Below are 12,984 nucleotides of genomic sequence, written 5' to 3' on the forward strand. Positions count from 1 at the left end.
TGAGCATTGCTCAGCAATAGTCAACAATCTGATTAATGATGCTGTGGGACAAGTTTTGAATAATTTACTTAAAGGAGCAGGAGGATTGTAGTGGCAGACCCACCAGGGAATGGCAGCAGTATTTTGTCTCCTCCTGGAGTCATGCTAGCCAGTGATAGGGAAGATGTTGTGGCTTAAGCCTAGGGTTAAGAATTGCTATACCTGGCTCTGTGATGGAATTGCCACTGTCACCCGATGAAGTTGCTTGGCCACTATGCCTGAAATGGAAAATCTTTCTGACATGACAAAAGAGTTTGGTTTGGGTTTTGCTAGGTACTATGAGAATATGAGAACATTTTTATAATAGAAGGACTTGGTTTTGTATTTATGATCACATGGAAAATTGTCCCTTGAAACAGAGCTTAGCTTGGTGTGCACAGATAATTTTTCAGGTTTGTCTCTTTCTCTTTCTCTATAGGATAATGAAGAAACAGCTGACTTTGCTGTGGATGGTCTTAAACAAGTTATGGCTGTCAAGAGCCGTGTGGTGCTGCCTTACTTGGTGCCAAAGGTACAATGAGAAACAAATTTTAAACATGATATCTGTGCTGTTTCCTTTGCTTGCTGCCAGTTTTCTTTGGACCAATATAGCAAAAGGGAGAGCACAGTCTGAAATTTTCTTCTGATTTTGTGCTCAAAACATTGTTATTTGGCTTGTGATGCATAAATATTTCATGTAGAGAAAGTGAGACTCCTTCTGAAAAAACTTTCTGCTTGTGTCAATTTTTGGTGTTATTTTTTATTTTTGTAGCTGACTACCCCCCCAGTGAATACCCGGGTGCTGGCTTTCCTCTCCTCAGTGGCAGGGGACGCTCTGACACGGCATTTGAGTGTCATCCTGCCTGCCATGATGTCTGCACTCAAAGAGAAGCTGGGCACCAGTGAAGAGCAATTGGCAAGTAGCACAGCTCAGCTCTTTGTTGTGACAGGTTGCCTGAAGATAGTGCACCAGGTTTACTTTCCATCCCAGAATCTGTGTTTTCTAGATTCACAGATTGCATGTTTAATTCAGTCCATTAGCTTCTCCAGGATGAGTCTTTTTGCCTGGTGGCATATTGTGAGTCAAAAAACGTATGCTTTCCAAATCTATTTGTATCCATTTAAAAGTCTCCTTGGCCTGCTAAAAGATAAAATTCTCAGTTTGCTTATTCCTGGAGAACTGCCAGAAAGTCTAGTTAACTTTGTATTTATTCTTGGTGTAGAAGACTGAGAGATTAAAGGGCTGCAGGGAGGAAATCTCCTATTTTGCATGCTGCACTCCTCATGCACTGCTTTCCAAAACATCTGGTGTTTGGACTCCAGAGAACATCCTGGAGTTGTGACTGTGGACAGACATTTTCATAGTCAGTTGGTGAATTAGGAATGAGTGACAGAGTCCTGTTGCCTTTCTGCTGTGGATACTCATTACATCAGCTTCTAGCCCCAAGTCTGCCTGGAGATCTCTAATGTACCCACAGACGTGCTTGTAATTAGGGCTGTGACGCACAGCATTAAACTACCTAAATCAGAAGAATGTTATCTGACAAGACTCACAGTCTCTCATGAGTAAGATGGGGGAGACTGAACTACTCTAGTTTTTGTAAATTAGCCCTCCTGCAGCTGCTGGAGCAATCAGTTCAGCAGAGTTTGGTCACTTGTTAAATTTTAAGAATTTTAAATTTTAAGAACTGTGTCTGCACCAGGACTGAGTCAAGCCTTTAATGGTGATGTGACCAGCTCTTTAATGAGAAACAATTAGTATGTGGGGTGTGTTGTAGTGTTCATCTAGACACAATGCTGGGGATAACGTGGACAAACTTGGGGCTAAACTTGGCTTTGTTCTGTTTGAGAGCTAATGTAAAGTTAATCTGGACTCTTCAGGAGATGGCAAACTGCCAGTCTGTGATCCTGTCTGTGGAAGATGACGTTGGACAAAGAATTATAACTGAAGATTTGCTAGAAGCTACCCGCAGCCCTGAGCTGGGCATGAGACAGGCAGCAGCTGTCATGCTGAATATCTACTGCTCCAAGACAAAAGCAGACTACACTGGGCATCTCAGGAGCTTGGTTTCAGGCTTGATTCGCCTGTTTAATGACACCAACCCTGTAGTTCTGAATGAAAGCTGGGATGCGCTTAATTCCATCACCAAGGTGAGAGGCAGCTTAGAAAGGTTACAGGAGTAATGCCTGGCCTGAGAAGACTTCACAAAAGATATCTGGATGTCATGTTGCCTGATCTTTGTTTTACCCCTCTCTCCTGCAGAAATTAGACGCTGGGAACCAGCTTGCTCTCATTGAGGACCTGCATAGGGATATCCGGATTGTAGGGAATGAGGCCAAGGGCGAGCATGTGCCAGGATTCTGTATTCCTAAGAAGGTAAAGGATCAGAATGAGCGCGGATTCTTCACAGCTACAATACCCCACCTTTGGGGAGAGCTGGTTGATATTATAGCTATTAGAAGCAGTGACTATTTTGGCATTCCAAACCTTTATATTGGAGGACTTTTTGTAGGTTAGAGCTCTTGAGTAACCCTACAGAAGACCCCTCTTGCAATGAGGTCTCTGACAGTTCTGTTATGTACGTAAGTTATGGTTACTGGCTGCTTTTTGTGGGGGAGTAACACTGGACTTCTGTGCCAAATTTCTCTGGTTTAAAAATTCCCTGAGCCGCCACCACTTTTCTCATAGCAACTGGCTTAGTAAGGCGGAGAGGCATGAAATCAAACCAAATAAAAGTAGCTCTGTCAATGTGGAATCAGGCAGCTGAAGGTCAACAGGAAATTGAGAGAAACTCTCCAAGTTTGTGCATCTGGTGTATAATAGCAGCAAAAATAAGATACATATTTCTTGCATCTTAGCTTCTAAGCTTTCTTATCCGATTTTCGTGACAGGGAGTGACTTCCATACTTGTGGTGCTGCGGGAAGGTGTTTTAACTGGTAATCCAGAACAGAAGGAGGAGGCAGCAAAGGCCTTAGGGCTGGTTATAAAGCTGACTTCTGCTGAAGCTCTCAAACCATCTGTGGTGAGCATCACTGGGCCACTCATTCGAATCTTGGGAGATCGGTTCAGCTGGAATGTCAAGGTGGCTCTGCTTGAAACATTAAGCCTTCTTTTAGCTAAGGTAAGATTCAAAGTATTGGACTGTGGTTTGTGAACATTTTCCATGGCAACCTTCAGGAATACCTGTTGCTGTTCATGTAAATACAGCTGGGATGCCTGCTGCTGTGGATTTGATATGTAGGGATAGCATTGTAACTGGATTGCATTCTTCCAGCAGCTTCTGGCCTACAAAAAAAAAACCCCAATGCTGAAAAACTGGACTTAGAAATACTGATAAATGCTGATCCCACTTTCAAGTGATTAAAACCCACCATGTAATTAATTTCTCCTGTATCCACAATTTTTATGTATTGTTAAGTGCAAAGATCTTATGTATCTTTGAAGAGAGCGGAGCTTTTATTCAGTGCTCTGACTACAAAAGGCTCTGAGTACATGATAGTGTAAAATTTCTCAGTGCTACCCTTGTATTTCAGTGTGAAGAAAAGATTATTAGATTGGAAAAGGTCAAAGGTTTTGTGGTAAATTTTTGTGTCACCACAACAATGGTTTTATGGTAAATTGTTTTTCCTATTTTAGTAGTGCATTAGATTTAACGAGGGTTCTCTGATAACAAACGGCTGTAGAAGAGGTTTTCAGGCTTTGATCTCTAGCTGCTCTTTAATACTTGACCCCACCACTTTCCCTTCTTCCACTCTGGAATAGGTTGAGATTGCTCTGAAACCATTTTTGCCTCAGTTGCAAACAACGTTCACCAAAGCTCTGCAAGACTCAAACCGCGCTGTTCGCCTTAAAGCTGCCGATGCTCTTGGGAAACTCATTGTCATCCATGTCAAAGTGGATCCTCTCTTCACGGAGCTCCTGAATGGAATTCGTTCCAGTGATGACTCTGCCATCAGGTAAGCTGCGGCTGACAGCTCAGACCTTCCTGCTTACTGAGGATGAAATAAAGAGCTGGGATGAATGAACAAAACCCCCAGTTAGAGTAAGATGCATATATTAATGAAAGCAGTGGACTGTAAACCAGGAATGGGGATGATGAGGCCTTCTTGTGTCAGAAGGTGAGCTTGAGGGTATTTAGGAGAAAGAGTGCTTGGGGTCTGCCCAGTTCTCCTCTCCTGCACATCCCCAAGCAGCCCACTTTCAGATAAAAGGCAGTATTAATGGTCAGTCTGACCTGAAGTAAAGCAGCTGTTCTTGTATCCTATGGGCACAAGATCCCTAAGATATGAACTTCCTGATGTGATAATTTTTTTAATGTTTGAACATTCAGAAAATATCTGTGTTGTGTTAGACAGAAACATGGAAGTACTGTCTAGGATGGAGTCTCCAGCAGTGCAGAGAGGGGATCACTCTCCCAAACTATAAGGCATCTCAGTGTAATTGCTGTGCAAGGATCTACAGGTATCCAGAGCAAAACTCCTCTTAGAGGGTGGGGGAGAGGCAATGTCTGACTGTAGAATGTGATCTCTTCCAGGGATACGATGCTGCAAGCGCTGCGTTTTGTCACACGAGGAGCTGGTGCTAAAGTGGATGCTGCAATTAGGAAGAATATTAGCACGGTGCTGCTGGGGATGCTGGGACACGATGAGGTACTGCTTCAGCCAGCTGCAAAGGTCCCCTGCTGCAGACAGTCTTGTTCTTACATTTAAAATCTGAACTTTCTAACAGAATTACTATCTAAAATAACTTCTGGGAAAATTACTAATGATGTAGTCACAGTGAAGAATTTGAGATTCCTGACCAGTCCCTGGTAACTCTGAAAAGCCTTCAGTTTAATGTTTCCTTGGCAACTGCATATGTGGGTTTGACCTGCAGATCCTCACTAACAGGTTTCAGGTAGCTCTGCAGTCAGGATTTGCTTTTTATCTTGGAGAAAGCCTGCAGTACCTTCACTATATGCGTGGATGTGTTTGTAACCTCTCAGGTGAGGTTTATCATTCCCTGTGAGAAATTTTTCAGATAATGAGAATAAGCTCTCCAATGAGAATAAGCTCTCCAAGTTTAATATAGGGTCTTCTGTATAGAGCAGATAGCAACGGTAACATGAGGGAGATTAAATTAATAATCTAATAATTTATTTTTTATGTCAGTCTCTGCAACAGACATGAAACTGTTGACATGCTAGAAATAGAAGTAAATTTGGGGGAGAAGTGGACAGTAATGGGATGTTCACATAAGGAAGCCAAAATAGCAAAAGCCTGGAAGTGTTAAATGAAGAGTAGTAAGAGTTTATTACAGAGACCAGCTCATGCTGAGATGGCTAAAAATAACATTTACAGTAAGTGAATCTAAAGTAAGCTCTTGTGAACTCATCTTTTAAAACATTGAATTTCATCTTTATGACTTTTCCATTTAACAAATCAGAACTTAGATAAAATCTGTAATTCTTCAGTCTCTGCTGGCTTTTTGACCTTAAATTTGGTTTTAAGTTCCATTATGTACAAGAAAAAATATGAACTGAAAGAAATCCTCAGGAGTACGAGTGAAATACTACTATTTATTTTCTTCTCCTCTTTATTTCCTGTTGTCTTCTGACACTTGTTTTTCGTGCTGCCTGTCTCTGGGGTGTGTTGAGCTCAAGCCATGTTCTCTGTTCTCCCATCCCCTGTCAGGATGCCACCCGCATGGCCTCGGCCGGCTGCCTGGCAGAGCTGTGCGCCTTTCTGTCCGACGATGAGCTCAGCACTGTTCTCTACCAGCACTTACTGGGTAGGTCAAGCTGTTTACAGGACTGGAACAGATGCTGAAAGCAGGGAAGATTCCTTCTCAGCCACTGATTCAGGCTAACTTTGTGACTGAATCTCTGCTCTGTATTTTCTTGTGTTTTTCTTTGCTCATGGCTCTTAATTTGTGCACTCTGGTACACAGGGAGCACAGGTAACTGGTTGTCAGCTGGGGTTGCCCAGACTTTTTTCTCTGGATTTGTTATCTGATGACTTGATAGAAGTACTAGCATGGCTGAGTAATTGCTGTTGCTGACACGAGGACAGTTGGACATGGCAGGGTGGACAGGAGGGCAATCCCACCTTTTGGGGAGAGCACTGTGATCTTAGGTTGGCTGATGTTAATTGCAGGCCACATCTGATGACTTCACATGCTTTCAGAGAATTAACTAATTTGCCTCCAAGTTAGAAAAAAATGTGAGCTTTATAGGACCCCAGTGTTTGAGAGTTTTAAGCCCACTCTCCCTTGTGGGCTCAAAAAGGAAGTCTGTTGGCTGGTCAAATTATAGATGACTTTTACAAATTTATTAAGAGAGTCAAAGCTTGTCTAATTTCGAACAATCAGAAGTATATGAGTTGAACAAGAGGGTCCTTTGTTTGTGTCTGCTTCCCTGCCTGCCCAGGTGGTGGTCCTGCCTGGAAAACGTGTTGCATTTTAGCTCTGTTGGTATGTCTTTTTGAGAGAATGGAGGAAGCAGGGCATTGGTTTAGATGCTGCTTGTTACTTCATTTTATGGCAGTGAATTGACAAACTGCCCAAAGCCTCTCAGATGAAGAGGAGTAGCTAGCAGGAGCTCTGTCATTGTTCTGTTCTTTCCTCTGCAGCAGATGTCTCTGGCATTGACTGGATGGTGAGGCACGGCCGGAGCCTGGCTCTCTCTGTGGCTGTGAATGTGGCTCCTGGCAAGCTGTGTTCCCCAAAATACTACAACAGTGTCCAGGAGATGATCATCAGCAATGCCACAGCCGACAGGGTGAGTCCTGCCCCACGGGGGGAGTGCTGTTGCAAGCCCTTGTTGGGAACAATTTTGAAAGGTGTGTGAACAGGTTCCTGTGTTACCAACCAGGACAAAAACCCCCAAGTGCCATCTGAAGAGTCTCCCTTGGCTAGATGCAGTTTTTATGGTGAAATTACACAACTGTTCTGGTTCTTTGAGTTCTGATCTCTGGGGAGATGAAGATTATTTAATCTTTAACTCCAGAGTAGCTTTCATTTGGAGTAAATTACACTCCTGTTTCCCTAGAGAGTTATCACTCACTGACCAAGTTTCCAGGAAGTGGAAATTACTCATTTTAGGAGGGAGAGTTTAAATCTGGTGTTGAATGAGTAGTTTGGGTTAGGAATTTTGTGGGCTTGGTGGGGCCTGCTGCCTTATTTCTTTTGGCTTGTGGTTGCACTGGAATTTTTTCATTATATTATCCAATACCATTAACCCAATGTTTTTTGATGCTGCTATTCTTTTGAAAGATGGGTTTAGCTTTCCACAGAAGCTGACAAACAATAAGTTTGGTTTTAAAGACTGTTGTTGAACTGTGCTGTAGTAGTAACAATTCTTGTCTTTATGGTGAAGATCCCCATTGCAGTTAGTGGCATCAGAGGGATGGGCTTTCTCATGAAATACCACATGGAAGAGGGAGGCAACCTGCCTCCCAAACTTTCCAGCCTCTTTATTAAGGTAAGAATAGCTACCTGCTGGTGTTCTTGTGTGATCTGAATCTCTGACCTAACTCATGGGTGGGTCTATCAAGTCCCTGAAAATATAGATATTTCTTCTTGAGGCAGAGTGCAGACAGAACCACTGTATTAGCCTGCTTTGAAGCTCTGAATACAACACTGCCATCCCTGCTCTAACATGGACATTTGCTTTTGAGCCTTCTGTGCTGAATCCCAAGTCTGAGTCTTATAAATGCATTTTTCCTTTGCAGTAGCAAACAGCTGGCAGAGAGGCAGAGTGTGAGGTGTAAGGTTTTTAAGATTGCTGAAGGTCAAACAGCCTTTGCTAGAAATGTATCAAATACCAAAACTTGACCTGAGAACATTGAAGTTAACATCTTTTTCAGTTCATTAGATTTAAATATTTTTCTTCAAAATTCCTTTATTGGTCGATTGTTTCTTTTGGTGTGTGGCTGAGGTTTCTTCGTTTCTTTAGTTGTCTGCCCTCCCCAAACCCCACCATAGACCTGAGTATCCCTCTTGTAGACAAGGATAGATAGAGGGGTGATGCTGCAGCATATTACATTTTCAGGTTTACATTTCTTTGCAAGTTACTTGAAAAACTACCAAACATGTCAAGTTGACACAATACAGGCCAACACTCTTCAGAGCAGACTTTTTGTTAGAAGTCCAACTTTTCTATTTAATATAATAGTATTGTGTTAAAATATAAAATATCACACTTGCCACAAAACCTTTATCACCTTATTAATAATGCACTTCACATTTAGACATTAGCTTTCATGTTTTAAATGGGTTAAGATTAAAATACAAAACTCTCATTCTTAGAATTTTGAAGTGAAATCCACTGTTAAAATGCATCCAGTATTCCAACCAGAGACTGGCTTGGCTGTTGTTGCTGTGTGAGTGTGTTGTAGAGGTGCTGACACTATCAGCTTTTCTGCACTTAGTGGTCATTGTCATTTCCTGAGACAGTTGAGATGAACATGTGATACATAGTCATCAACTATATATTTAGAAATTTTCTATTGAAAAGTTGTCATGTTTTCGAGGTTTAACCTTGTCTTACACAATTTGGTCAGACTTAATTGGCAACAAGTGTGTATCTTCTGTACCTGTGAGTTGAAAACTGTCTGCTTTTCTTAGCATAGTTTTAAATACTTAAATTAGAAAAAAACCAAACCAACTGCTTTAAATATGTGTCCGTGGTATATCTGAATGTAAGTGTATCTTTGTCTCCACCAGTGTCTTCAGAACTCATCCAGTGACATAAAGTTAGTTGCAGAAAAGATGATTTGGTGGGCAAATAAAAGTCATCTTCCCCCATTGGATACTCAGACAATTAAACCAATTCTCAAAGCACTTCTGGACAACACAAAAGACAAAAACACCAGTGTAAGAGCCTACAGTGACCAGGCTATTGTCAACCTCCTGAAGATGAGAGCGGGTGAAGAAGTGCTTGAGGTATGAGACATATAAAAATCCTGTAACTGTTGGTAGTAAGGCTGTGTCACCTCATTCTGTGTTTGTCTGTGTGGTGCCTGCAGCCTTAGAATGTGCTGGAAGTCTCTAATGCAATAGATAAAGTGGGACATCCCATTTTCATTTAGATCTTCAGCAGCATTCTCATGCTAAGCTCTGAAGAAATCAACAACACCTGTTCTGTACAACCTTACAGTGCAGCATTCACAGAATCGAGGCATTTAAAATACCCCCTTTAAGCCTTGCCTGTGCTGAGTTCCCTCAGCCAGCACTGATAATTCATTGCTTTGGTCACTTGGATGATCACAGTGGTGCTAGGATGGACTATTTCATGCATCCATTTCCAGACCTGTTTTCTAAGTCTGACTTGCTTTTGGATAGTTCCCACGTCTGGAATTGTAAAACCAGGTGAAGACTTTTGGGACATTTGAAAGATTTTAGTTGATACAGCGCCTAAGGCACTTACCCTGATTTTGAGTGGTGTGTTGAAAGGAGTTGGTAATTGTTGCTGTCTCCCTTCCACAGTCAGTTTCCAAGATTCTGGATGCTGCCAGCCTGGAGCTTCTCAGTGAAAGCTGCAGGAGGTCCCTGCGGAAGCTGGCTGGGCAGGCTGACTCTGAGGAACAGATCGATGACACTATCCTGACGTGATAAAGCTCCCGAAGACCAGGAAACACTGAACCAACCGCTGCATCAGCATTTCAACTCAAACACCTATTATAAATGTTTTCATTTTTGAAAATGTTAATTCTGATGGGATTTCATGAAAAGGACTCCCAGAGAGTATTTTAGTATCAAATATACCAGAATAGCCTTAATTAGACCCACACTAGATGAAAATAAAAAAATTTGGTCCCCTTTTTGAAACAGATAATGTGCAAGAGACAGACATACTAACCAATACTGGTCAGCTGTGGCCAATTGTGACATGTGGCTAGAGCACATCAGGCATAATCTCTGGTGACAACTATTTCTTTTCCAGGGTCTGTGCAAAAACTCCAGTACTGGAGGTATATTGGTTTTTCCACATACCCTGGGAGGCAGGAATAGAACTCAGTGAAAGTTCAGTTGTATTGTTTCTGTGTACTGCTAACTTGCTGCTTGTGATGGTTCTGAAGACTGAAAATCCCTGTAAAACGAAGTATTTAAAATAGCCTTAGAAATCACAGATGCAAAAGGGGGATTAAATGCAGTCTGTTTAGAGAAGGAACATTTAATAAAGGCTCTGACTTTGATCCTTCTGATGTAAACTGTTCTTTTTACAAATTCATTTGTCAACAAACTTACACTGTGACTTACTTTTCAGACCTGTTTGTTCTAGGGCATACAGTTTATAGAGTGGACAATGCTGTGGTCTGTGAAAACCTTTTGCAGAACTGAGGCAAGACAGGGTTTAAAGCCAAGGCAGAACTGACATTTAATGAAATTTGTAAGTAATTACTCCTGTTGATTTCCAAAGTATTTTTGACTACAGACAGCTTTTTAATTACCCAACTTGTGAAAAGTCCTTTGTATTTACATCTTCAAAGGCCTCACAAAATACTTGGCATTAGGTTTTTTGGTCAATGACTTGTGCTGCTCCAAGAAAGTCTTTTATTTTACCTGGCCACATATATCTCTCTTGAAAAAAATCAATTTACTAGTAGATTTGATGTCACTTGATGGAAATACTGAAAATCTTGTTGCAGAATACAAATTTTTAGAAGGCAAAATGAGCTTTATGTTCCATGTGGAGCAATAGTTACGTTAGCCTTACCTATTTTATGAAACTCACAGAAGCTGGTTGCACCTGAGAAACCAGAGTACTAAGATTTGTTATTTCATGTGGGTGGAGTGTATGTGTGTGTGTGTAATCTTCCTTGCTTGTAACTCTGGATGCCTCAAACCATGATGATGGGAGAACACAACACTACAGGTAAAATCTGAGAACATTAAGTGGAACTCCATGGGAGCACACATTCTGCTAGAAGCAATTTTCTGATTGTTATGGCAGTAGCAGCAAACACAAGAACATTTTTATCATACTCATGCCTCCAACAGCAAAATACAATCATGAGTAGGTATTTGGGAATGCTGTGGTTTGTTCTGGTCAGAAGTACAAAAATCTGACAAAAGGTTCTTGGTGCTGTGTCAGTTCCCAGCCTGTGGTGTAGTGTCCTGACAACAGATTTGCTGTAGGAGTTAGTGGAAGGAACTTGGGAAATCAGCTGTTTTACCCTGTACCTAAGATAGGCTCAGCTCCCACTAAACCATTCCTAGCTGACTGCCACACAATTGCTTATGTAGCATTATAGGATGGCGATTCCATAACCTCTCTATGCCATCTATTTTGTTATATGAACTTACCAGACTGTCAGAACTTACCTCATGTCTGAAGAAAAAGTTTTCTTTGCTGCTACTTGAATCCATTGCTGTTTGTCCTGTTCCCACAGACATTGAAAACAGTTCTTTTTTGCAGCAACCACATCGTCACTTCAGTGTCCTGACCCCTGGATGAAATAAATTCAGATTTTCTATGCATATCCTTAGAGATTTCCATGGTTTCTAAACTTATACTGCTGCCCCTCATGTTGGTTTCTTTCATTCTGACTCCTCTTTGCCTTGAGGTGTCCACTGCTGGCCCAGGTCTCCCAGGGAGTTGTTTTGCAAGCCCCACATAACAAACACAGTTGTCCACCCCAGCACAAGGCCTGGGTGTTCCTTTGTTGCAACACCATGTCGTGGACATGTTTAGTTTGTGATCAGCTATGAAGCCAAGCTACAAAATGGCTCTTTAGTTAATTATGTCTAATCTTGTATTTATGCATTGGACGTATTTCTACAAAACTGCAGTGCTTCCCAGTTGGTCTGATGGAAATTGTGTTCATCACATTTAGCTGCATTCTGATTTTTGCCTTTCAAAATACTTGTGAATCTGAAATCATCTCAAAACTACATATTTTGCATTGAATTGGTAATACTCAAGAGTGAAAACTCAGCTAAATGCTCTTAAAGATTTGGCAGCTTGGGGCACTGGAATGAGTTTCACCTGTGATGAATTAGCTGTGCTTTGGGATGCCAGGAACAGCAGTTAAACCATGCAATGCAAAAACCTCTGCCTTGAAACATGTACAAAATTTGATGCCACTCAAAACCTACTGAGTAGGTGTCAAAAAGCTGTGATTGTACTGGAATCACTCCATCACTGCAGCCAGGAAGGAATGAAAAAATGGCAAGTTTTGGTGAAGATGCTGTTTGAGCTCTTGATCATGGGCACCTTGGCTTACCTATTCTGATTCCAATTGATGCTCCACATAAACATGGGAAAGAAAATTATAGGTAAATGAAGCCTTTTTTATTAACTTGTTCATTTCAGCCAATAAGATACTCTATTATTTTGATGATCTGTATTTCCAACTTAGGTAGCAGCAAGTGGAAAAACTCATTCATCTTCCCAAACAGCACCTGAATTTCTGCACTGAGGTTAGTTGTTCCTGAGAGGGAGGAGTAAAAGCTAGGAGCTCACTTGCACTTGTGGAGAATATGCTGATTTTTCAGTCACAGTGAAACACTCAATTTGGATTTTGATAGCTACTTTTGCTAAACTATTTATATAATGCACTATAATGTATCAGAGATAAAATAGCCATAATTTTTGCCACGAGATCTGATAAATTGATTGTGCCAACTTGGAGACTAAAGAATTAATTTTCTCATTTCAAATGTCTTAAAAATACCAGTTGTCAGTAAAAGATAATTTTTCCCTACAACTGATGGTAATAACATCTTTGAACTGTCAAGCAACTGTCTCTGAGTGACAGCTGAACTGTGTGTATTTCAAGAAGATCAAAAAATAATTTATGAGAAAGGTATAAACTTACACAGTGCTAAAAATTACAATGGAAGACAAATGTAAAAGCATAAAATATTCATATTTTGATTTTTTTTTTGATTAGTCACAGTTCTTACTGTCCATTTTATTTGGCAACATCATGACACTTCACGCTTTTCACATGATGAGGTTTCATGAGCTTAAAAATAGAGG

The 12,984-nt window shown here is 41.1% G+C and overlaps 1 protein-coding gene and 1 long non-coding RNA gene across 7 annotated transcripts in view; one reads left to right on the forward strand and one right to left on the reverse strand.

The window, feature by feature from the left end:
* GCN1 (GCN1 activator of EIF2AK4) overlaps positions 1–10,195 on the forward strand; it is a 38,098-nt gene extending 27,903 nt beyond the window's left edge. For 3 of the 5 annotated variants that reach the window (XM_053959883.1, XM_053959885.1, XM_053959887.1), the window contains 12 exons: positions 458–550; positions 791–934; positions 1,900–2,169; positions 2,282–2,395; positions 2,911–3,141; positions 3,783–3,976; positions 4,555–4,669; positions 5,693–5,789; positions 6,629–6,777; positions 7,375–7,479; positions 8,724–8,942; positions 9,486–10,195. In XM_053959883.1, the coding sequence (XP_053815858.1) occupies positions 458–550; positions 791–934; positions 1,900–2,169; positions 2,282–2,395; positions 2,911–3,141; positions 3,783–3,976; positions 4,555–4,669; positions 5,693–5,789; positions 6,629–6,777; positions 7,375–7,479; positions 8,724–8,942; positions 9,486–9,611 (1,857 nt within the window). In that variant the 3' untranslated portion in view covers positions 9,612–10,195. Of the gene's footprint in view, positions 1–457; positions 551–790; positions 935–1,899; positions 2,170–2,281; positions 2,396–2,910; positions 3,142–3,782; positions 3,977–4,554; positions 4,670–5,692; positions 5,790–6,628; positions 6,778–7,374; positions 7,480–8,723; positions 8,943–9,485 lie in introns of those variants that run through there. The other 2 variants (XM_053959884.1, XM_053959888.1) reach the window with 2 other exon arrangements.
* LOC128797399 (uncharacterized) overlaps positions 1–12,984 on the reverse strand; it is a 38,421-nt gene that overhangs the window by 24,179 nt on the left and 1,258 nt on the right. For both annotated transcript variants that reach the window (XR_008434114.1, XR_008434115.1), the window contains exon 2: positions 11,325–11,449. This is a non-coding gene — a long non-coding RNA (uncharacterized LOC128797399). The remainder of the gene's footprint in view (positions 1–11,324; positions 11,450–12,984) is intronic.

Source organism: Vidua chalybeata, chromosome 18, assembly GCF_026979565.1.
Source record: "Vidua chalybeata isolate OUT-0048 chromosome 18, bVidCha1 merged haplotype, whole genome shotgun sequence".
In the NCBI taxonomy this organism is placed as follows: domain Eukaryota; kingdom Metazoa; phylum Chordata; class Aves; order Passeriformes; family Viduidae; genus Vidua; species Vidua chalybeata.